At 38.2% G+C, this 23628-nt stretch overlaps 1 protein-coding gene across 3 annotated transcripts in view; it reads right to left on the bottom strand.

Annotated features, from left to right (window-relative positions):
- The window catches only part of GRID2 (glutamate ionotropic receptor delta type subunit 2), a gene marked incomplete at both ends in the record, with an annotated part of 1350985 nt that extends 1328685 nt beyond the window's left edge, over positions 1-22300 (bottom strand). For all 3 annotated transcript variants that reach the window (XM_080932483.1, XM_080932484.1, XM_080932482.1), the window contains one exon: positions 22213-22300. In XM_080932483.1, the coding sequence (XP_080788609.1) occupies positions 22213-22300 (88 nt within the window). The remainder of the gene's footprint in view (positions 1-22212) is intronic.
- Between the last annotated feature and the right edge of the window lie 1328 nt (positions 22301-23628).

The following is a 23628-nucleotide window of genomic DNA, read 5'->3' on the forward strand; positions in this document are numbered from 1 at the left end:
ATTAGTTTTTATACAAACAAGTGTCAATATCAAGTTAGAATTCTTACCTTCAGATAAAATAAAAAAGATCGGAAAATATTTTATATTCAATTCCTTCCTTAACTCTTTCCTACCATACTTTATTTTACAATATTCATTGACCCTCAATAAGGACAAAGTAAATGTTAATATTTATAAGGATCATCATAATATATACAGTAAAGTCTGTCTTATCCAGAATTGCATAATTGTTAATGGAGGAAAAGAGATGTCCCATTAATGATACAAAAGATGGGCTGGTAAAGAAATTCAGCAGGTAAGAATATCTGCTCCTAAGTATGGTTATTTCCTAAATCAATCCCTTAAAATCATGTGGTGAAAGGAAAAACAATCTCCAGCACCGCATATCTTCTTTCTTCTCTCCTTTCAAATCCTCACTTCACTGAAAATTATAAAGAATTTAGATTCTATATTATCTCCACAGAGTGGACGTCACTGGCCTGACGATTCTAATTTTCATTTTTCTATATACTCTATTTCATAACCTAAATTTTCTTCATAAGTTTTAAAATTCACATCCCGTTTTGATTGTTCATTTTAAATTTAGAAGTATGGTGCAGAAAGACACAGATTCTGAATAGTTTCACTGTGTTGTCATTACACACTGGAAACAGACAGAGTACTTGACATACATTGCACAAAATAGTCTTCATAGTAAAGGAGTTAACATACAACATTGAGCATTGCATGTTTATTTGAACACCCCAAGAACTTTATGGAGAACATGATATAAAACACAGAAACAATATGATTGTAATAAAATAATTCATGATTCTTTCAGATGACCAAAAAGACCCTAAATGAGTAAACACAAAAAGTAGAGCTCTGGAGGGCAGAGAGAAATATGAATATAATTCAACCATGTTTATGTATTTTGGTATAACAACAGGAAAGGTACAAATGTGGAAGGAAAGGATCACATGTTTGGTGTTTTGTTTTGTTTGCCTTTAACTATCTCTAAAAGTCACAAGGTTTTCTTATTTATTTAGTTAGTTATTGATGTTTATTTGTCTCTGGGGGGAAAGGTTTTTTTTTGGATATTTTACTTATTTACATTTCAAATGTTATCTCCTATTCTGGTCCCCTCTTCTCCCATGCCCCCTCACCCTGCTTCTGTGAGGATGTTCCCACTCGTACCCATTTACTCCCACCTCACCACACTAGCATTCCCCTACACTGGAAAAAAATTAGCCTTCACAGGACCAAGGGTTTTTCTCCTTCTATTGATGACGTCCTCTGTTTCAAATGAAATTGGAGCCATGGGTCCTTCTGTGTATACTCTTTGGTTGGTGGTTTAGTCACTGGGAGATCTGTGGGTTCTTGTTTATTGATGTTGTTCTTCCTATAGGGTTGCAAGCCACTTCAGCTTCTTCAGTCCTTTCTCTAGGTCTCCATTGTGGTCCTCTTGCTCAGTCCAATGGTTGGCTGCAAGCATCCTCATCTGTATCAGTATGGTTCTGGCACAGCCTCTCCAGAGACATCCATATCAGGCTCCTATCAGCAAGCACTTCTTGACATCAGAAATAGTTACTGGGTTTGGTGGCTGCACATGGGATGGATCCCCACCCAGGTGAGGCAGTCTCTGGATGGCTTATCCTTTGGTCTTTCCTCCACTCTTTGTTCCTGTGTTTCCATGAGTGAGTATTTTGTTCTCCCTTCTAAGAAGGACTGAAGCATCCACATTTTGGTCTTCATTTTTCTTGAGCTTCCTATGGTCTGTGAATTGTATCATGAGTATTCAATGAAAGAATTTCAAGAAGGCCAAGGAAACACTCTTCAATTCCTCATAGAGAATAAGATACACAGGTAAAAAAATGAACAAACACAACCACTTAAGTCTTGAGGCCCTACCCCACATGTGATATGTAAATTCTTAGGATTATTGTGTGTGAAGGATTAACTCTTTAGAGTTGATCTTGGGTACTGAAAGCTGAGCATGGGAAAATGAACTATTGTCTGTTTTCAGGTAGGATTGGCACACAGACCAAAGCTCTCCCCATGATTATTAATGATCAAGAACAAAACTCATTTAAATTTATGAGAAACGGTGACTTCCATTGCATACTAAATACAAGTGACTAGGTAAGAGTTTTCAAAGACATAAGATATAAATATGAAAACTGAAATCAACACGCTGGCTGATGTTAATTATAAGACATCAATTCTTTTCTTTTATAGTTTATTCTGAATAAATAAAATAAAACCAGCCAAAATGTTTCTTTCAGTTCCTTATGATAAAAGGCTCTTTCAGTTTTTATTTTGAAATATTATTAATAACAGTAGAAAATTACATTTCAAAACAGAAAGTTCAAGGTCAAACAAGGTTGAAGTCATGAAAAAATTTACTATTCCATTTATCCATCCATGACACCAGTGTCTTCAGCATGACTACTTGGGAAAGCGGCAGATAGGACCCAGCATACAGAAGAACAGTCTCATAACACCACATGAATGATCATCAGTTTCTTAAAGGGTATGTGAATAACACTGTGACTTGCTGAGTTTATTTCAGCCATTCTTGCTGACCTCGGAATTCTTGCTTCCTCAACTCTTTTTCCCTAAGTAACTACACTAAAGGCACAAGTCTGGTTGTCTCTACCTGAGCTAGCCTGTTCTCTATTGCTCCACACTTCTTCCTGCTGCTCTTCATGGACAGAAGGACTTTAATTTATTTTTAGATGATTCTCTCCAGATTCTGTTCTGCCTGACAACCTAAAGGTTACATCCTCTCTTGAGTTTGTATATTGGTGTTTTCTTTTTAATTTAGTGACTTTTGATATTTCTGACTTTTTCTGTTGGTGGGAGAACATATCATACATCCATGAAAATGCAGGAACATACTGGTCAGACAGTGCTGGGAGTAATCATTTTCTGTTTGTCTTTTCTGGTTACCTAACCTCAACACAAAGCAACAGCACATCACACATAAAAATGGATGTGTGGAAACAATACAGTTCTCTTGCTTTTCACACATATGTATTATTAACTTACCATATTGTTCCAGTTGTGAAAATTCCCTTTTGCTTTTAGTTTTGACATTTCACACAGTTAAAGGGGCAGTAAAAATAAATGACACTCAAAAATACATGAATTTGTGTGTTCTGGAAAAAAAAACAATTTTGCAAAGGAGCTTCTGAAAACATGCAGTCACAAATATTCAGTTATTGCTTTTGATTTTGTGTGGGATAGGGTCTGATCACAGCCTAGCCTGGCCTGGAACTCATGATTACCCTGTCTTTTTCTCCCTCAGTGCTATCCAGATATTGCTGCCAGCTCTCTGGATCTTTTATATTTATCATCCTCTAAATGTAAAACAGAAACATTCAGGTGATTTTTATTACAGTGTATACACATCAGAAGAAAGAATATTTGACAAATGTTTGTGATAGTAATAGCAAGGCCCCCAGTAAAGAGAGGCTAAATTTCCATATTATTAGGGGAATATACATACATACTTACATATATACATATATCATATACATATACACATGCACATGCACATACATATACGGATATACATTTCCTGGATAATTCCATACATTCTACAACAGCAAGTGGTGTGAATGGAGTTCAGTGAGGAAGGAAAATTGAGGCTTATAAAAATCTCCACATGGGATTACTGACCTAGGTCATTAATGCCCCATGGGGGGAAGTGTGAATTAAAACTGTAAGTTAGGTTCAAGATTTTTTATAATTTATTAATAACCAAGAACAGATAAGTTAATAGATATTTAAACAAACACATACTAACTCTGTTAGTAATAACTGGCAGTGTACCATTCATAAGAACACACAGTAGTACAAGCCATTTATACAATACCAGCAATGCTAGGATTGAATGTTTTCATTGACTACTCACTAGAATTTTTTACTTAACTCTCTATTCTTGCAAGGTGAAGGGAAAGGAAGGACAAGGCTTCAAGTCTGTTACTATAGCAATGTGTTATGAAGTACATGGGACACCTTGGACCACAATGACCAAACCTTGAAAATGTTCTTTCTTTTATATTAGATTTAACAGTTGTACAAAATAATCAGTCTCCATATGACATTTTCATACCTGCCCCCTTCTTTTCCCAACCAGTCCTTGAGACAGCTTATGTGTGTGTGTAGTGTGTTTGTGTATGTGCGTGTGTGTGTGTTACAGAAGAACGAAGCCTAGGCCTCAGGCATGCTATGCAAGTACTCTGCCAAGCCTTCCAGCTCTGAGACAGCTCTTAAGAGAGAATTTAATTTCGTATTGAGAAGGTAGCTTTGAGGAAATAAGAGAACAGGATGCACAGATAAGTGTGGAAACTCTGAGAAATGTTCTCCAGCAACATCTGAAGTAAATTCCTGGATCAGACCCCAGGAGTGATTGGGGATGAGAGAAAGAAGATCAATTAGCTGAAGTGTTAAGCCTTTACCTCCTCCTATTTTAAAAAAAAAATGGGTATATTTATCTTGCTATCAGTATTGGGGTTATGACACAATTTTAGAAGATAGTATTAAAATGTTTGCAAAATATGATTACCATGGTGAGAGAGGGCTTAATGAATTTAACCCCAGCAAGTATTTGAATGGTGGACTACACATTCCAAATTTTTCTTGCACAAATGGATTCAGTCATTTCACTGACTCTTCCTATCGTCTTGTATAGAGTCCCCTTCAGAGTTGCTCACAGAGAGTTAAAGCAGAATTAAAGGGCTTCTCTCCGTACATTACCTTTTCGGTAGTGGTATTTAAGGTGGGAAAACTAATTTTGTGTTCCTTTTGTACATTCTAAAAGCATTTTCACTCAATGTATGCTTAATAACGGTACTTCAAAAACATACAAGAAAAGTCTTTTCATTAATGTATCCTTAAATTAAAATTAAACTGTGGCATTTATATTAAGGGCCCTATACAAATTGCACTGATTTGCCTTTGAATGCTCTAACAACCTGTTGACCTTTAATCAGTTGTAAACCCATGGAGCTGGCACTCTGATTAAAACCACAATAATGGCTTAATTCAGGAAAACAAATCTAGCTAGAGGTTTTTGTTTTTTTTTTTTTTTTAAACCGAAAAATTTGTAAATCAGTGCTAGTATGCATGAAGCTTCCAGGGGAATGAAATGCTTATGAAATTACTGTGCTTTCTCATCCCTTCTAGGCTATAGATGAAAACATACATCTCTTTTGAGGAAGTTTTTTATGTGACCATAAGAAAGGAGAAATAAGTATATAAGTATAGTATTCACAAAGATATTTGGAACAAAAGGACTGTAGTGTGTAGGTAATAATTTTGAAATAGAAATAGAGAAGGTTATATAATTATTGTGTCTAATATGAATATTAAAGTTAGAAAACAATGACTTGGGAGATTGCTATAAAGATATAAAAATACTAAGTTGCATAGCTTTGAAATTAAACTTAAATTAATCATGAATTATGTCTTAGAAACAGGCTGTAGAAATACCATTAATTCATAAATAAACATAAAGTTATATTTTATGACAGTTCTAAAACATGAGAGTTACTAAGCAGAATCCATTGAGTAGTCATACATGCTTTCTGCCATATGAAACAAATAAACATCAAACCTGTCTGGGATTAAAAATGAGCATATGAATGAACCATACATTAATAATTTTCCTCTTCGCTTGACATAATTACAAAAATCAATTAAATCTAGCCTCAGGAAACTTGGCACATGCTCACAAACACAAACAGAAACAAAGTGTGAAATTATTTAAGTAAAACCAAGTGTACTTAAGAAACTTGGAGGTTGAATAATAGGGAAGGAAAACTGTCATTGGCAGGAGGTTCAATTAATGCCTGGAACTTTTTCCTTTTTCATGTTTATTTCTGTCACTTTATACCCTTTACTTTATTCCTTAATGGTAGATAATTTTATTTTTATGCTGTATATGAAAAAAAGGCTTTATACTTTGACCCTATTACTAGATTTGGCATACCCACAAAGATATACATGTTTGCATTTTAATTTTAAAAATCCCAATTAATTGGCATCTGTCAATTCCTCACTTTATGATTTCCTATTCTGATGCAGAAGAGTTATCAGTGTGCAGACAGATATGTACCTACTGAGTTCATCACCAAGGTAAATGCAACTCCAAGCCTAAGAAATAGAATGGTATAATTGAGAAAATTATATACGGTCCTCTCACATCCAAGCATTATGAGACATAACCATCTTTAAAGACTGATTTAAATATTCCCCAGAAGTAAAATATTACCCAAATAACATATTTTGGTGAAAAATGCAGTGACTGCCAATCGATATTAGAAGAGGTGCCCCGATCTCTTTCAGAACAGAGGAGGACTAGAATAGAGTGAGATTGCAGAGAGAAAAGGTGAGTGTATACACTGAGAAATGAGGGCTTGTATATGTATAAAGGGGGGAGGGGTTTAACTCTAGAATCTTAATGTTCACTGAGTAAAGTTTGATAAAACTCACCATCCCCATATATTGCAGGAGCATTCCTGCAAAAGGTGACTTATCCACCTACAAAGTTATTTTAGTCAATATCAAAGAGACTCATTACAATGGTCTTCATAAATGTAGTATAGTATAATGCAGATAGAGTAGATGCTGAGTCAAATAAATTCTTATATAATTTGAATTTTTATATCATGATTTATAACATACACTAGTAATATTTCTATAATGTAAATATAATTATTTTTCAAATATTATGCATCACAGATGAGTCAAACAATGCAACAGAAACATTTACTCACACAGTTGACTTACAGGCCAGTTATGACCTAGACCAATAATCTTTAAGACCTCACCTACAAATGTTCACCATCACCAAACTGGCAGGCAGAATACCCTGAGATTCATTGCCTGTGCAGACCTGAAATCACAGGGAAGAAAGGAGAAGGCTGTGGTCCTTTTGGTTCTCTATATAAGAAGCATACCCTCAAATTGGTGGTCACTTTTGAAAAGTCAGAAAGGAAAATATTAATGGAGAACTGAAGGAAATGCAAATTAGGTTAAAAGTGCAGGAGATGGGGTTGAAACAGGTTACCACAGGCTAGCTCATAAGGCAAGACTATGTATTTAAAAGTGGTTGATCTAATCGCTAGCAATCTTACTTGGAATCAAAAAGCTAAAGTGTTTAGAATTTGCGCAAATTATATAATATGGTAGTTGTAGAAATGCTAACTTAAAACCAGAAAACAATACTTATACTTAACTCTACGACAAAATGTAATATGAACTTACAAAACTTGAGTGGCTAAGCCTATCCTCTAATCTCCAGTAATTGATACTATAAGAGAATTCTCTAAGAAATGTTTTTAAATACCCAACCATTGGATGAATGCTTTACTATTTAATGTTTTCTCCTTTTAGGACTCTAGGTTAAATTTAAGTCTCTATTTTTACCTACTTTTCTGTTTCATTGTGACAGTTTGCTTCCTATGTTCTGTAGCTTCTATATGTGGCATCTGAGATGAGAAGACAACTGTTGTGACTTACAGTGTTTTATCAGTTCTACTATGAGCTGAGTTCACTATCACACCCAGAAAATGCCTCACTGAAATGAAGAGTATTCCTGCCAAACACTAGTTTCTTATAGACAAACACGCACACACGTGCACACACACACACACACACACACACACACACACACACACACAAACATTTACAGATACATATATAGGCTGGTCAGGGATAATGTATATTTTATTCTTATTTTTATTGTCTGTGAACGCTGAAAAAAATGAAAATACCTCTAAGTAATTAAAAACAAGCCAATATTAAACGTTGAGTTAAATCAGTATGTAAGAGCTAAGTTTTTGTTTGTTTTTCCTACTCTATGTAACTCTGGTAAACAAATAAAATACCATATTATAGTTCTGAAAATTTGCAATCATTTTGGGATCTTAACTGCCTAAACTGATTCCTTAGAGAGTCTCTACTCATTTAAATTCTAAAATCAGCCAGAGAGCTAGGGACCAAGACTGAGAATACAACAATCAGCAGTGTGGGCACCCATGCCTAAATGGCTTCATTGTATCAAGTATCGACTATGCACTGTTTTAAAACAAGTAACAAAGACTCTAAACAAAGAAGACTGACACAGCAGCACTTCTCCCTCAGTTCAGCTGGAGTTCTCCCAAAGGCAGAAAATTATCCCCTGACTGTTCACATAACTCAGTATCGACCATTCACTATGAAGGCACAGTTGTCTGGAGAGTATGGAAAAAAGGAGGCCTAACTCTGCCCCATTTCTTACGTCACTTAGAACCTTACGTTTTAGAACCTCAGACCTTGTCTACGTTTCAGGTGCCTCTTCACTCATGAAGTTAAACATTCCCTTCTGAGAACTAATTTCATCACAACATGGTATGTAACTAAAATATGCAAAATCTATGGAAATATTTGGTGTCTCTAATCTATTACCTCATAAAAGTAAAAGAAAGCTGCCAAAGTGCACAGTGGATATAAACTCAAGCAAGTTTAAATGGTTTTCTTTCCCATTATACCTTTAGTGACAGGAGATTCTGTCAAAGAACAGTATGCCTTAAAACTCTGTGTTAACTGTAAATAAAAATCACATAAAACAACACCAAGATTCTCTTAATAATAGTGCTAGTATTTGATTTAAAATACGTGTAAATTAAAATTATAAAAGCTGAGTGATGTTATTAAGAGTAAATAATTCTTATGTATTGGTTCATACCAGAGCAACTTTAGAAGTGCTATCCTCTAAGTATACATAGTACAATGATGCTTTAAATGGTTCCATTTGAAATAGGAAATAATACTGTTACAAATGTATCTTCTATAATGGGGGAAGAGTGGAAATCAACTATTTTCTAGTTAAAGAAGGTTGAACCACTGTGCAGAATAGCCTTCTTCCTCCAGCTAAAGCAGTAAAGAGAATGGCTAGAATGCTACTCTCCAGGACATATTGCTTCACAGCTGTGGCAAATGCATGTTGAGTTCAGGAGCGAATTCTATAAACTGTAATCAAGCCTGCATTGGACAGTGGTGCTGAACTTCTCTGAACATTCTCAACATACATTATTCGCATTTACATTTGCGGCTACAAATGCCTTTTTATTGTCTCATGCATTTACCACAGTACTACAAGAGAAGCCCTTGAAGCCAAACTAGTCTTTGTTGTGTCCCTCGGGGATCTGCTTTACTACTAATTTCTTCTCTTGCCACATATCCTAACTCCATGTATCCTCCAAGTGGAACTACTTCCTGATTCTGCCCCCCCCCCCCCCAACTCTATAGACAGGGCCAGAGACTGCATACTATTCTTGCAGGACAGTAAGGGCTGGCTTGTCATTTATCCTGAGAGTTAATTTACAAAATAGGATAACATAAATGGTGGACTGTTTCTTTCGACATTGCAAAAAACTTAACATATTTTCATTTGAGGGTGTAGTTACAACTTGAAGAAGCTATGCTAAAAGAGAGAAAACTAGCACAAACGTTTGATACATAATGATTAACCTGGAATACTTGCAAAGGCAAACCATGAGGAAAATTCCAATATCTCATCCCATGATAAAACACATTTTGAAATACAATGAGCCCATCTAAAGGCACAGTGGATTTTAATTCTCCAGCTGTACCAGCCAAGACAGGAGCCATTGTTAGTGCTCTTGCTTACATTTCCAGACCTCCCATCCTTCCCTCAGCTTCAGTAGCTGGTTTGGATGATGGCCTTCTTAATCTTGACTCTACAGCCTGCCTGACATGGTTGTCTCTGGCGTTACTGGTCCAAGCCCTTTCATCTTTCTTCTGAATGATTTATAATGAACTAGTTCATTTTGAAATTCAATTCTGAAAATATCATGAAGATCTCTCTAGCTAACATTGTATTTCATGAAATGTCAGTTTGTATTTGTAATGAGAACACTGAATTTTAAAATGTTCACGTTATCAGTTGGGTAGATTAACCTCATTACCCATGGTTATACGCCAAAAACAATTATGTAAAGGGAAAAAAGCCAAACATCATGCTTGTTCATCACCAATGATAAGAAAACTTAAATGTAATTTTTAACAAAGGGTTAGCAAGGGAGTGATAATGTTAGTATATTATCAATGAGATTATTATATGTGTGTGTGTGTGTTTGTGTGTATGTATATACATGGTCAGGTAATAGTAATATATACTCTTATATCAACTACTCAGGAAACTATCACAAAATAAATGGCACACTGGGATACATGGCAAAATATTATCCCCCAAAGTGTATATGTGCATTACATTTTATAATATCCATTTAAAATTATTATAAACATTCAGAGGTTCAAATTACACCACTTACAGAGATATACTGTCATTTTCTTTATACGTGCCACTCTGATTTCCTTTTCATACAAACATCTAAGAAAATACAAATACCAAAAGTAACAAATGCACTAGCTGTTGTCATCTACTGCAGAGAAAAAATTCTTGACTTTGTTTGTTGAGTATTCTAACGAGCACTGTGTCTGCATCTGTCAACAGATGATCCTGACAGACTGTAAGCATGTGTCTTCCAAAGTAGGCCAATGAATGAACCAAACAAGAAAAACACATTCTCTTGCATGGTCCCATCATACTGAACTGGTAATTTATGAGAAGGAAGGGACCTTAAGAGGTAAACCATTACTCACAATATTTGTCTAAAGATATAAAATGTAAGGTCTACAACCAACTAACTGAATAAACATCATTAAAAGCAGGTGCACACACTGTAATCCCACACTTTGGAAGAGTGAGCAGGAAGACAGTGAGTTTTTAGCAAGCCAAACCTGGACCATCTACTGGGACCTCAACTCAGAATACGGAGAAAAAACCATCCCTAAGGAATCCATGTACTTTTCCTTGACCGCCACACATTCCTTGACCTTCTTCTTTCTCTCATTTACCATACATTAGCTTTTCCTTCTACCATTGACGTTTTTTTTCACGGTTCCTTCTCAACTATGGTGTTCAACTTTTCCTCACTGTCCTCTAGAAAATGGTAGCCAAATGGGAATCTACACTGAAGAGCTCAGTACACAAAGAAGATCAACAGCACCGTCAGCACAACGTCGTCCATAATGCATTACCTACACCGCCTGTAAAACTACAACTGGAATCTACACGTTTCCTTTGACAAAGCTACCAGAGTCAGAGTCATGATACTGGAAAGTGAGCTAATCACAAAGCCATGGTTGTCATCAGCTTTACCCCAGAAATAAAAAACTAAATAAATAAAAGCTCTTCTGAATAATACCACTTTTGATCTGCTTCCAGTCTTTGTTCGGCAGAGAATTCCTCTTTGGTGGTCTGGAAGTTTCAGTCACAACCAAAAGACAAAAACAAACTCTGTCTTCATGGTTGGGCAGTATTTGGGAGAAATAAAGTCGTTTCTTCTCAGCAAGCCTGTGCCTTGGAGCATTCAGGGGCCGATTTTCCGGTTTACAGACTATCTAAAATTCTCTGCTCCCTCTTCCTGTCTTTTGGCTACTCTGTTGCTCATTAGCATTGCTGCTGAAGGGTGGAGAGGGAAGAGAAAAGAACCAAAGCTGTTTGCTATTTACTGTTTATTAACGACAACAAAACATTCATAGAGAAAAGAAATACTTATTGGACATCTATGTTTTATCATTTGCTTCTATCCGTTTCAGTGTTTGCTCTGTTCCCAATTTCAGTTTCATGGCAGAAGGTTAGTATCCATGCTCCCTTCTAAGAGACTCGGCTCTTATAAAAAAATCGTATTTTATTCAACTAACTGTAAGGTGATCTTCCTCCTTCCTCTCCTGGAGTTGAGAAGAAAGTAGAGATCGGTTGTATGACTAGCCTTTGAATCACTGTAATATGTAATATTTACTTCAAAATGAGAGAAAATGAACTACAATTATGTATATTTGTGATATATATAGTCTGACATATGACATTTAATTTGAGCAAGAAGCCAATGCTTTTATTCATTCCATGATCACTAGATATCTAAGCCTCCTGCTCTGTTCTGTGATTTAATAACACCACTACTGACATCTATGGTGTGAAAAAAGAAAAAGGGGCAAATAAATGGTTGATATTCTGCATTGGTTCTGGCTTTGGCATGATCGTAATTTATTTTGTAGCTCATAGCTATAGTAAGGTGAAGGATTAACCATCAGAAAGCTGAGTAAAGAGATTTCTATTACAAATGAAGACCATCTGTAAAGGATAAACTCCTCATCCTATTTACAAGCTACTTTTTTTTTCTGAAAAATATATTTGGATTATGGCACTGTCAGGATTCCATCACTGGAACATTTATTGAGTTACCACAATTCCTTTTGCTGTAGTGGACTGCAGTCATCCAACTGGGAGACTTAAATTGCTCTTACTTCGCTGTCCTAATATGAAACTCTTTTCTAAAGAGCAGATATCGGACACTTTCCTCAAAGATAAGAGGCACAGGTCAGGTAGATGCTGAAATGAGACATTAAAGCCTAAACATTTAGGCATCATTTGACCAAATTAACATTTGCCATTTGACTACTAAATATTCTATGCTAAGTTCTTAAGTTATTTGATGTATTCACTGCAAATGTAGCATGAGAATAAAGATCATATTTTTTCTATTTAAAAAATCAATTATGTATCTTTGAAATGTTTGAAACACTTGTATAAACTAAACCATGTATAGCAGCAGATAAGAGAAAAGCAGTGATAGTCAAGTTTGGTCATGAGATATACCCAACAAAAAACAAGAGCCAAGATTTTAAAGTAATATTAAAAATAAATACAATGATCTTATGCAGGCTGCAGTTACTTTGGTCTATGCTGAGAGTTACCATTCTGTCTCCAAGAGCAACTCCCCATGGTCTTGTCATTTTATTCAAAAAGCAACTGAATAGCAACAGAGTAGTTGAGACAGCACCATCATACACTTTTTTATGCAGGCAAATTGCTGGGGATTTTGTGCAAATGAATCAGCTCCTGGACTTAGTTCATCTTAAACTACGTGCAGCAGGACACCTGTCACAATTCATTGTCTCTTCAGCTTCTAGAATATTACCTGGGTCTTGGAGTTTAAGAATGATCTGTCAATCGGAAACATACTGCCAATGGCATATGACAATTTAATGATGTTGATAGTGAGTAGGTTAAGAACTTCATCAATTTTAGGTATCCATTCCAACTAAGTTTAGATGGAAATCTGTTTCAAAATTCTGTGAAGTGACGGCGCTTCACTATCCCGAGAAGTCATGGACTACTACGTTGCAAATATGTTCGATAACGTTTGAAATTCTGTATTCTAATAAAATGTTCCTGAGCCATAATGCAGTTGTCTTCTATATGCTGGTTATTTCTGATCCCAAACTACAGACTTTGACCTTCCACTTTTCATGGATCTCCTGTTTACACATCAATTATTATATGTGCACAAATAGAAATATCCATGGGATGCTATCCCCACAAGGGAAGAGGGTTTTGTAGATGGGATAACACCAGAGACAAACACGGGAAAAACAAAATTCCAAAAATAGAAAAATAAAAATAAAAATAAAAACCAGAAAAACAGTTTAAGTCTTATTTAACAGAGATATTAACCGAAGCCCAACACTAATGTGATAAGTACAACTGGTTGGTATATTAATAGACTTACGAACACATTAAGATTCACTTTCAAAAGATTTCTAAGCTTAGAAAATGTAGAACATTTCCTCTCCTCGTTTTCACCTGTGACTGAAAAGCTGTCAGCTGTGGTATAGCACAAATAGAAGTGAAAGATCCATAAAAGGAAATGTTTAAATATGTCACTGGAAATTAACATAACATGAACTTCCCCGTTGCACTAGAAAATATTGCCCTATACAATAATTACATTCTCTTCTCTGAGTGAAATATCCTCGAGTGACTTTAAACAAATCAAACACATGTCAGAACTTATTTGAAAGTTTCTGTTCAGTCCAAAGGCATCTATTGTAACAGGAATAGGTTTCTATTTTATTATCATTAGTTAGAATATTGCATATTTATAATAATTAATAATGTGTCAGAATAAAGTCATTCTATTTATAACACATATAACTGCTGTTTAAACTGTCATTAACTCCTAATTTCAGTTAAGAAATCTCAAGTAAATATTAATGGGGATCTGTAAACTAAATGAAGGAAGTAAGCAGAATTATAAATGTATGTTTCAGAACAACATGGACGTTTCTTGCTAGGAACATTTAAAAACATTTTTACCCACTACCACTTGATCCAATACTACCATAAAAAGACAAAATGAAAATTTTTTAACTCCAGGAAGCAAATTAACTCAGAGGAAAATAAGATAATTCTTAAATTCTATAACTCTCTTAAGATTCTTCTTAGTGAAATCTCTTCATGAAAATTCCTATGTATAAACACTAACACATTTCAAATTCAATTCTACCCTGTATCTCCCACTGTCTCCTGCCAAACCTCCCTTCTCCTCCTTCCTTGTCTTGAGACCCAGGATAAGGGAAATGCTAAGGCACTGAAGGGCGAGTGGGTGGGTGGAGGTGCACACTAAGGGTGTAAGGTGGGGGGGGGGGGTAGGGAAGTTGTGGATGGGAAATTGGGAAGGGGGATAACTTTTAAAATGTAAATAAATAAGATTTATTTTGTCGGTTAAAAGAAAGATTTTACCAGTAAAAAAGAAAGAAAGAAAGAAAGAAAGAAAGAAAGAAAGAAAGAAAAGAAAAGAAAAGAAAAGAAAAGAAAAGAAAAAAGAAAAAAGAAACGTCTAGAACCCTCATGTTTCAAGCATTGATTTAGGTGTTGCCAGCCTATATTTTATAACTCCCTTCTCACTAAACACGACTTCTGTCAAGTTCATCCATGTCCTTAGGTATTCCTGAATTAGCTTTATATGACAGCATCTCAACTCCTTTGTTTCTCTTCCAGAATGGTACCTGATGCTGGTTTCCACTGTGTCCCACAGGTCACTTAGGTGTCTCTCCTCCTGACCGCTCCTTTCCTCAGGGATCTCCTCTTGGAGCTCATCTCATTCACTTGCCTTCCCTACGAGCTGATTCAAGGCCAAATACAATTACACGTTCTAAATTCTCCAATAATGTATAGTCACATAAAGTCAAAATAAATTATAGTCTTGACCTTGAGGTCCAACAGAAATACAAAATTGTATAAATTCTACTGGGATGCCTATCTAACAATTGCCCACTCCTCCTCCCCCCACTTAGCATTCTTCCATTCACAGCAATACTCATCAGCTTCTTGCCCATACAAAAGACTTTGTCAGTCTCTCTGCTGCTCTGGACATTTCCCATTTGGCCAGGGCGTGAGAAAAGACCACTTCTCTTATCTTATCTCATCATATACATTTTCTAATGACAGCTTTTCTCCTTCAGCCACTGAAGTCAAGGAACATGAACAAACTATAGTTCTACTCCCACTAGTACATACAACAGAAGAAGGTTATAAAAACCTTAGAGCCTTACCATAAAACCTAAGTCTCTCCTGGACTTGCTCCTCTTTTAGGTCAGATTTTATTCCCTTCTACTTCCCACTTTGCTCATTAAACTATACTCAAAGTGGCTTTCAAAGTGTCCCTTTATGAATTAAACTAACTTCTAGTGCCCTGTCTAACAGTCACTGTCCTTGTAATGATCTCGAAAAACCACTTCAACAGATATCGGTATGGCCACGGGCCTTTTTAAGTATTTTCTTTCCCAAGAGTAATTACTATGCCACCCCACCAAAAGTAGAGCATGATGTCACCTGTCAGTTCCCCATTTAATTTAGTCGTGTCTGTACAGTACTAGGTTATATACATTTTTCCATTGAAAGTTTTTTTTTTAATTTCTTTTTTTCTCTATTTTTTTATATTCCAGTTGTTCCCCCCCACCCAATTTCTCATCCCATTCATTCTCCCCCTTGCTTCTTTTCTTTAGTATTCTCCCAATGACATTGAAAAAAAAATCACACATGTAAAAGCATAGCTTGGTTAATAGTTTAATTCCCTGACCATATAGGGTCATTTGGAAGGCAGTTGGCAAATATATTGATTTAGGAATTTAGTAGGTTCGTGGTCTTATCAGCCATAGTTACTTATCTGGGTTTATAATACTAGGCATGAATTTTCTCATACAGAGCCTTATGTTTAATTTAGTAACTGTTGGTTACCACCAAAATATATGGACCATGTTACTGTTGTGGTACGTGGGTAGGAGTAAACCCTGAATAGACTCAGCAGGATGTATTTACACACACACACACATATACACACACACACACACACACAAACACACACACCAATAATGATTATACAGTAATAGCTCATAAATTTAAGAGGGATTGTGGCTAGTGACAGGCGTAAAGCTAGAAAAGAGAAAGTGTTGGTGAAATTATGTAGTACCCAAGTACAAAATTTCTCAAAAATTAGAATAAATGTTAAAAAGGTTCATTGTATGGTGATTCTCAAATGTTAGTAGAAATGTCTATATTATCCTGTGAATATTAACTGTTAGAATTAAAGTGATTTTCTAATGAAGGAAGAATCTCACTTGAAATCACTTAGGGAAAACCCAGATACTTGTAACAACAAATAACAGTATTTATCTTAAATGCTACTTTGAAACAGTTTTGGATGAAGGGAAATGATATGCTTACTACTTTATTAAAAATAGTAATTTGATTATTAGGACTAGGAATATGTGTTAGTCAGATAAGTAACTGGAGTTATTTGTGAGCCTGGAGCAACCATACAGTTCAGATACTCAGCTCACAACACCTCTGACTTTGTTTCCATCTAATAAGGAGCTCACAGTGTGTCAACTAGCACAGCTGCACACTGGGGCTATGTACAAATGGGAAAAAGAAAATGGAACAAGAATCCAATATACAAAGAAGGTTTAACTTCCTATTTCTTCTCATGATGCATCTGTGAGTGATATCATTGCTGCCCAAAAACTAGCAGAATGCTATAACTCTTCAGTTACACAGGTCATGTGGACAGGTGGATCAGAGTGTGACTGGTTAGTTACCCATGGAGTCAGTCCAAATATGTAATAGCACTGGTCTGCGTGGGTTTTTTGGTATTTTTTCTTGTTTGCTCATTTCTTTTATTTTTTTATCTTCATAAAAGCAGTCTTGATTCTTGGTTCCTCAGGACCCACATGAAACCCACATCATATTAGTGTGAAACTATGAATGATCATGAAGAATGTACATCGTATTTATATGTATGAATGGACACAGAAGTATCTTTCTCAGATCTGGTTAAATGCATTTTCTCACAAACATTACTTTGCAGCCATGGCGTTTCCAGAGGTGAGAAGAACCATTCCAATAAGATCCAAAAAGCTGGCAAATAGACCAATGTCTACTTTCAGCAACACTACTCATCCTGTAGCATCCTGTCTCCTGTCCCAGCCCAGTTCTTCCTCGCTATACTATTAATTTAAGAAGATGCCCCTGTGTGATTTTAAATTTCTTTAAAACATACATTAGTGGATCTGTCAAATTCAATCATTTTAGGAAGGAGCAGGTTTTGCTATGTTCTGGAGTCACACATATAAAAAAAGAGAAATGGAATTAATGTATGCTTGTTCGACTTAAAGGATAAAATCACTCGTCTTCCGCTATCAGAAAAGCAATTAAGGGGCCCCCTTTTCTGATAATTTGAAAAATATTTCATGTGTTTATTCATGTAGACTACAAGGGAACAGTGGCACCTAATAGTAAAGAGATCACCATAGGTTGAATTCAAATAAATATTAGGTATTCGGCAATACCACATGTTGTTAGTAATATGCTATCTAAATTAAAAATAACCTGGTGATGGAATATAAATGGGAATGCCTCACTCAAAATAATATAATCAGGTGAAAGAAAAACATCTTCTGTGTGGCTAAGAGGGATTTTTGAAATCATAATGTTCCATTAAGATAAATTTATAGTATGACAAAATAAGCCATAGAGGTCAAAATTGAATGAAATTCATCCTCCATTGCTTCTAACAATTTCAATTACTATCTATTTTTAGATAAGTCAAATGTTAATCACTTTGATTTCTATTCATATTTGAACGAACATTTATAGGAGATATTTAGTGGATATATATTTCATCAGCAGTAGACAGCAAAGGTCCTTGTTATAATGTTTATTAGTCATGTCACGGTTGGTATCTTTGATTAATAACAACATTGTCTAATTTAATTCACATCAGAATTGTATTTCTGTATTAGAACTGTATTAGAACTGTATTAGTCATCCAAGAAGAGAGCTACAGTCAAGTATGTGTCTTGATGTTTTTTGTAACTTTATATATATATATATATATATATATATATATATATATATATATATACACACATATATATACACATATATATACCCATATGTATATATATATATGTATGTATATATAAAACTTGGGGAACAATAATATGTTATAACAAATGTAGATGGGGGGGGGGGAAGCAACTTGGGCTATCTGAAGCCAAGAGGCCCTGATAATTGAGGTAACTGGGTATCCAATAAAAATCATTTGAAGAAAATAGCATATTTGGGCAAAAAAATATTTAGTTATTCCATGCCTTCTGAGAATACACTTGTAATCATACTTAATAAAATAGACCTCAGATCAAATGTAAGAAAGCCATCTAGCCACTTCCCTTGTGTTGTTTATAATGTGTTGACTATTTCGGTAAGCCAGCTGCACTGTATACCTTGAACATTCTTATGATGAAAACATGCTGTGAACTGTCTTAGCTCCTCATGATGACAGAGTTGATTATTATAATTTTGGAGAATGAAGTATCATATGCTTGTGGGAGAAAAATGAATAAATGGATCTTTTCTACTCCTTGTTGACATAAGGCATTTGACTAAAACTGATTACAGTCAAAATCTGCTAGGGATGTGTGTAATATATGACTGAGCACAGTCCTCACACATTCCTTTATAGAGATATGTGACTAGGGATGGCTGATTTACAATCCGCTCTTTGAGCACAGGAACCAGATAAAGAAATGAGCATATATTAAAACTGTTAAAACATGAGATCCTCCAGAGTAGATAGGAAGCAAACCCCAGACTGTGCAGTTGACTGGAAATGCCACCTAATCCCTGCTTAATTAAAGTAGCAGAATCTACACTCCTGTTGTGTTGAGAGAGTACGGAGTGTGGGACGACTGATGTATGAGAATAGCAGTCAGCGTGGCTAATCTCAAAGACTTGGGAGCTTTCTAGCTACATAAATCAGCGCGACTTCTGAATAGCCTCATAAAACACGGCATCATTGCCATTCCACTCACGGTGTTTTGGCTCTTCCTACAGCATGCAGATCGTTAGGAAACTTCTAGGCAATCAAGTAATGCGGGTCTGATGAAATTACTCAATCAATGCACAGGCCCAAAGTAGAAGCACAATTCAAACTTACATAGTTTTTATATGTCAAACACCTCTCTTTCACCAGGGCATGGGAGGTTATTCAACATGAAATACTATGAATACGCATATGTGTGTTTAGTAAATAGATATATGCAATGCATGAATGTCCCTAAAAGATGATTACCAGATAATTCAATGAGTTATAATACTATGTAGTTTGAGTAGAATAAATATATTTTTATCTCAATCCCTGGGGTTCAACCATTAAAATGTATGTCATGATGATAGCGAAATAATTATTTGACAAATAGCAAAGCTTAATATGGAATTGTGTCTATTAAGCTGCCTACGAGAAGGAAAAGCAGAGAGGAAAGAATTTCATACACACACTGGGGTCTGACATAAAAACTATCCGGTATTTAAAATCCTTACTAGAGCAACGACTGACTTTTTATCTTTCCAGTGTGCCTGGACTATTACAACTCTTCTCAGTTCTGCATCTCTCTTTCTATCTCTTTGCAAGAAATATACCTGTCCAGTGGTGTCATTTTCAGCCTTTTAGTCCAGAGCTAATTCATTCCCCAGGTTCTGATTTCTCACATGTTTTCATCAAAGTAAACTCCTAAAGAAAATTCCTTTCCTGCACCAACCAAGTAAGCAAGCTGACCTAGTGCCTGCTAAGGGCTGCCACACAGGTCTAATACAGATGGACCAGTGTTGAATGTATCACACTTTTGCTAAATATTCTGAAAAGGGGGCATTTAACCTCTGAGATACATACAATATAGACAATTTCCAGTACATTATGAGAGGTAAGGAGCTTTTAAAACCCTGTTAGCTTCACTGCAACATTAGGTAGTCTATAAAAGAAGCCAATTCCCTTGTCTAATGCATTAACTTCATTTAAGCCAAATTAATTGAAAATGAGCTATTTCTTTTTTGGCTATACACTGTTGATGCATGCAGCTAGGTTTCCGTGGAATTGCTGTACAGTTACTCTTTAATAAACAACATACAAACAGATACTCCCCATCACTTTGAAAGACAACAGTTGGCAGTACATGATCGTTTCTATTCTGAACCAAATACCTAGAGTGCCCTGTAAAATAGTATTCGTCTCTCGTAAAGAATACCAAGATACATACATATACACGTTTATAAACTATGTACTTATCATGTAGGGCAATAAAATAAACACTTATGTACAAGCACCCCCAGGGAGGAGTAACAAACATAAGTGAGAAACCCCCAATCATCAAATGAATATAAAGAAAGTCGTAATGATCCCACCCCCACAGTCCGGCTCTAGTCACTTACAACTGGTCGTAAATTCATGCCATGCTTTTACGAAAAAGCATGGTTCATTTCCAAACTCTTATCAAAGCGTCACTGAACCCTTCAATGAGACTATAATTTCTCCCTGAAAAGTTCTGAACCTACAGGCACTGTAAGCCCCAGGCAAAACAAGGTCTAGAAGGCCAGCTATCCAGTGCTTCATTTTCTTAATGCACAAGGGCAAGGCTTTCTGAATTCTGACCTCATTACCCCGTGCACAGAGACATACAGTCCTATTGATATAAATGACAGAGAATGGCAGACATATTTACAAAGATTGCCTATAATACCAAAAGAGGGAGCCCCCTGGAGCTGAAGGTTTGTCCACCACAATCACAAACACCAGAAGGAAGCCTCTCCCTTGGAAGGAACTGCCACCTGCAGCTGGTTCACCTGCCAGGTGTGTGTGTGTGTGTGTGTGTGTGTGTGTGTGTGTGTGTGTGTGTCAGTGCCACAGTGGAAGGGCAAAGAAGCTGTGACCCATCTGTCGCCTGGATTTGTAAAACAGGAAACCGTTTGTACCGATAAAACTCCTGTAACCCCCCCCCCCCCCCAAAAAAAAGAAAAGGAAAAAAAAATTTCCCCAGAGGGGTCTCACTGCAGCCCAGCAAACGAACCTTGCTTGCCCAGGAGGCGATTTTCTGAAAAGGAAATCATCACATTAACGCAGAAAAAAAGCTGCAAAAGCCGGTCTCCACTCAGCTCTGAGGGATTAGCAAGTGAGAAGAGTTGGAGCCCTCCGCTGCGGGCACCCTGCATGATAATGACTCGAGCATCGCCGCTCCTGCCACGCTGCCCGGACGCTCGGTTTGCCAATAGGTGGGGCCAGGAGCCTGGCGACCCGTGGGGACTCGGAGAGCCCGGACCCAATGCTCGCCCTGGAGCAGCTCTGGCTATGACTGTCAGGGGCTGCCTGGTCTAGCCGGGCACCACAGCGGCCTGCGCCGGCATTGGCGTCTCCCACGCCCCGTGCCGGGAGCGTGTGCCCCGCCATCCTCTCCAGCCACCGTGTCGCGGGAACCGCAGAGGACCGCGAGCTTGGGCGTCCTCACCGCTCGCCGCAGCGGACTCGGCCGCTCACAATGCAAAACCACCTGTTCGAGCCGCGGGGAGCGCCCCCGGCCCCAGCCTGTCCCTCTCCCCCGTGGATGACACTGCCAGGCTTACCCCTCATGTTTTTTTTAATGGCTCAAATGTACATCCGGGAAAAAAAAAGAGAGAGAGAGAAGGTAGAGTCAATCAAACTTCCTTCTCCCCACACCCTGAGTCCCCGCACTCCCCACACTCCTGCGCGGAGGCCGGGGTGAGCCTCTAGCGCCTGGCCCGCACTCCACACCCAGCCTCACTCCGCGCCGCGAGACTTAGCTACAGCTTTGGAAAAGCTGAGCCTCTGCGAGCGCGGGCACCGAGGGGCGCAAACCTAGGCCACTCCGGGCAGCAGCCGGAGGCTCTAGGGGGTGGGGAAGCAGAGATTACTGCCAAGGAAGCGCTAGGGAAAGTCGCCACAAGCCACAGCAGCCCTGTCTTACCGATATGGATGATGGAATCGGCGGTCGCCAGGTCCCAGGTTCGAGACCACCAGAAGGACAGAAACAAGAGCAAAGGGAAAACTTCCATCCTCCGATGCCGGTCCTTCTTGACCACGACTTTGCTTCCAAAATGAAGATATAATCTTAAGCGGTCCACAGAGTTTGAGGTCACAATAGAGTTGAGTGCAGCTTTCCCCCTGATTTCCAAATCCCTATTGACAGAGCACAACCTTTCCTGGTCGCCAAGGAGGCACGGGCGACCTGAGAGCTAGCACAGGCAGAGGCAGCCTCTTCCCAAGCCCTGTCACTCGGAGGGGAATTTTGGCATTGCCAGAGTTGTTTGCAGTTGGGCTTTTCAAAAATGTATCCAGCCTTGGCTGCTCTCGGACAGGGGGCGAGGCTGGCGCTCAGACGGTGGCCGTGCCCGCGCGGGGGCCGCGGTGGCGGGTCCCAGCTCCGCCGCAACTTGGGCACCCCCGCGCCGGATGTGCCCGCGCCCTCCCCCACCGCCGAGCCCCTCCACCCCGGGCCGCGCGCGGTCGTGGCGCCTCGCGGCCAGCTCTCAGTGCCACCGGCGACGAGGAAGACGCGAGCAGCGGAGTCTCCAGATTCCAGCGGGGAGGGGGGAGGCCCGCTCCGGGAGGGGTGGCAAAAGTGAACTTGAAGGTAATGCAGCTAGTGATGCAGAGAAGACTCCCCTTCGGGCGCGAGGCGGGCCCCGGAGCTGGCGCGGCGGGCACGGTGGCGGGGGAGTCCGGCGGGAGCGAGCAGCGGGCCAGGCCGGCGCGCAGAGCCGCGGCTGCAGGATGCTCGCTAGCCGCTCGCCTGGCGGGATGCGGGAAGCCAACAGCAGCCTGGCAAGCTCCGCTGCAGCCCCACGTTGCCTAGAAATGGATCACCTAGGAGAAGAGAGTCCGCAAGAGAGCGGTGCTGTCAGGCGGAGAGGGGAAACCGAGAGAGGAAGAGCTTCTAATAACCACCTCCTCCCCCTATCTGCAATACAAGGGAGAAACAAAACCGCGCTCTTAATTCCCTGGGAATCTTCACCCGGACTGAGAAAGGCAGGACTCAAAGAGAAACCAGTGATGTCTCCCACCTGCCTTGTTGACGTGGGTTATTTATTTATTTATTTATTTATTTTGGTGGTGTTTTTCCCCCTAGGTAAAAAACAACCTAAAAAGCCACCCCACTTATTTAACCTTGCTGTCCCCCAACAGGTACCTGACTTTTTTCTAGTCCTCGTCTGGAATTAGTCACATTGGCTAAGAACAAATTAGGGACACCTAGTCACTTAGGGAAAAGAAGACCTAGAAAGCGTTTAATGAGATTTCAATTATAAAGTTATAAAAAGCTGAGAATGTGCTAATTACCTTTAAACAGTGGTTTGCCCCCTCCCCCCTTTTTTTACCAGTCTTT

The sequence above is a fragment of the Micromys minutus genome, assembly GCF_963924665.1.
Source record: "Micromys minutus genome assembly, chromosome: 18".
Taxonomy (NCBI): Eukaryota; Metazoa; Chordata; class Mammalia; order Rodentia; family Muridae; genus Micromys; species Micromys minutus.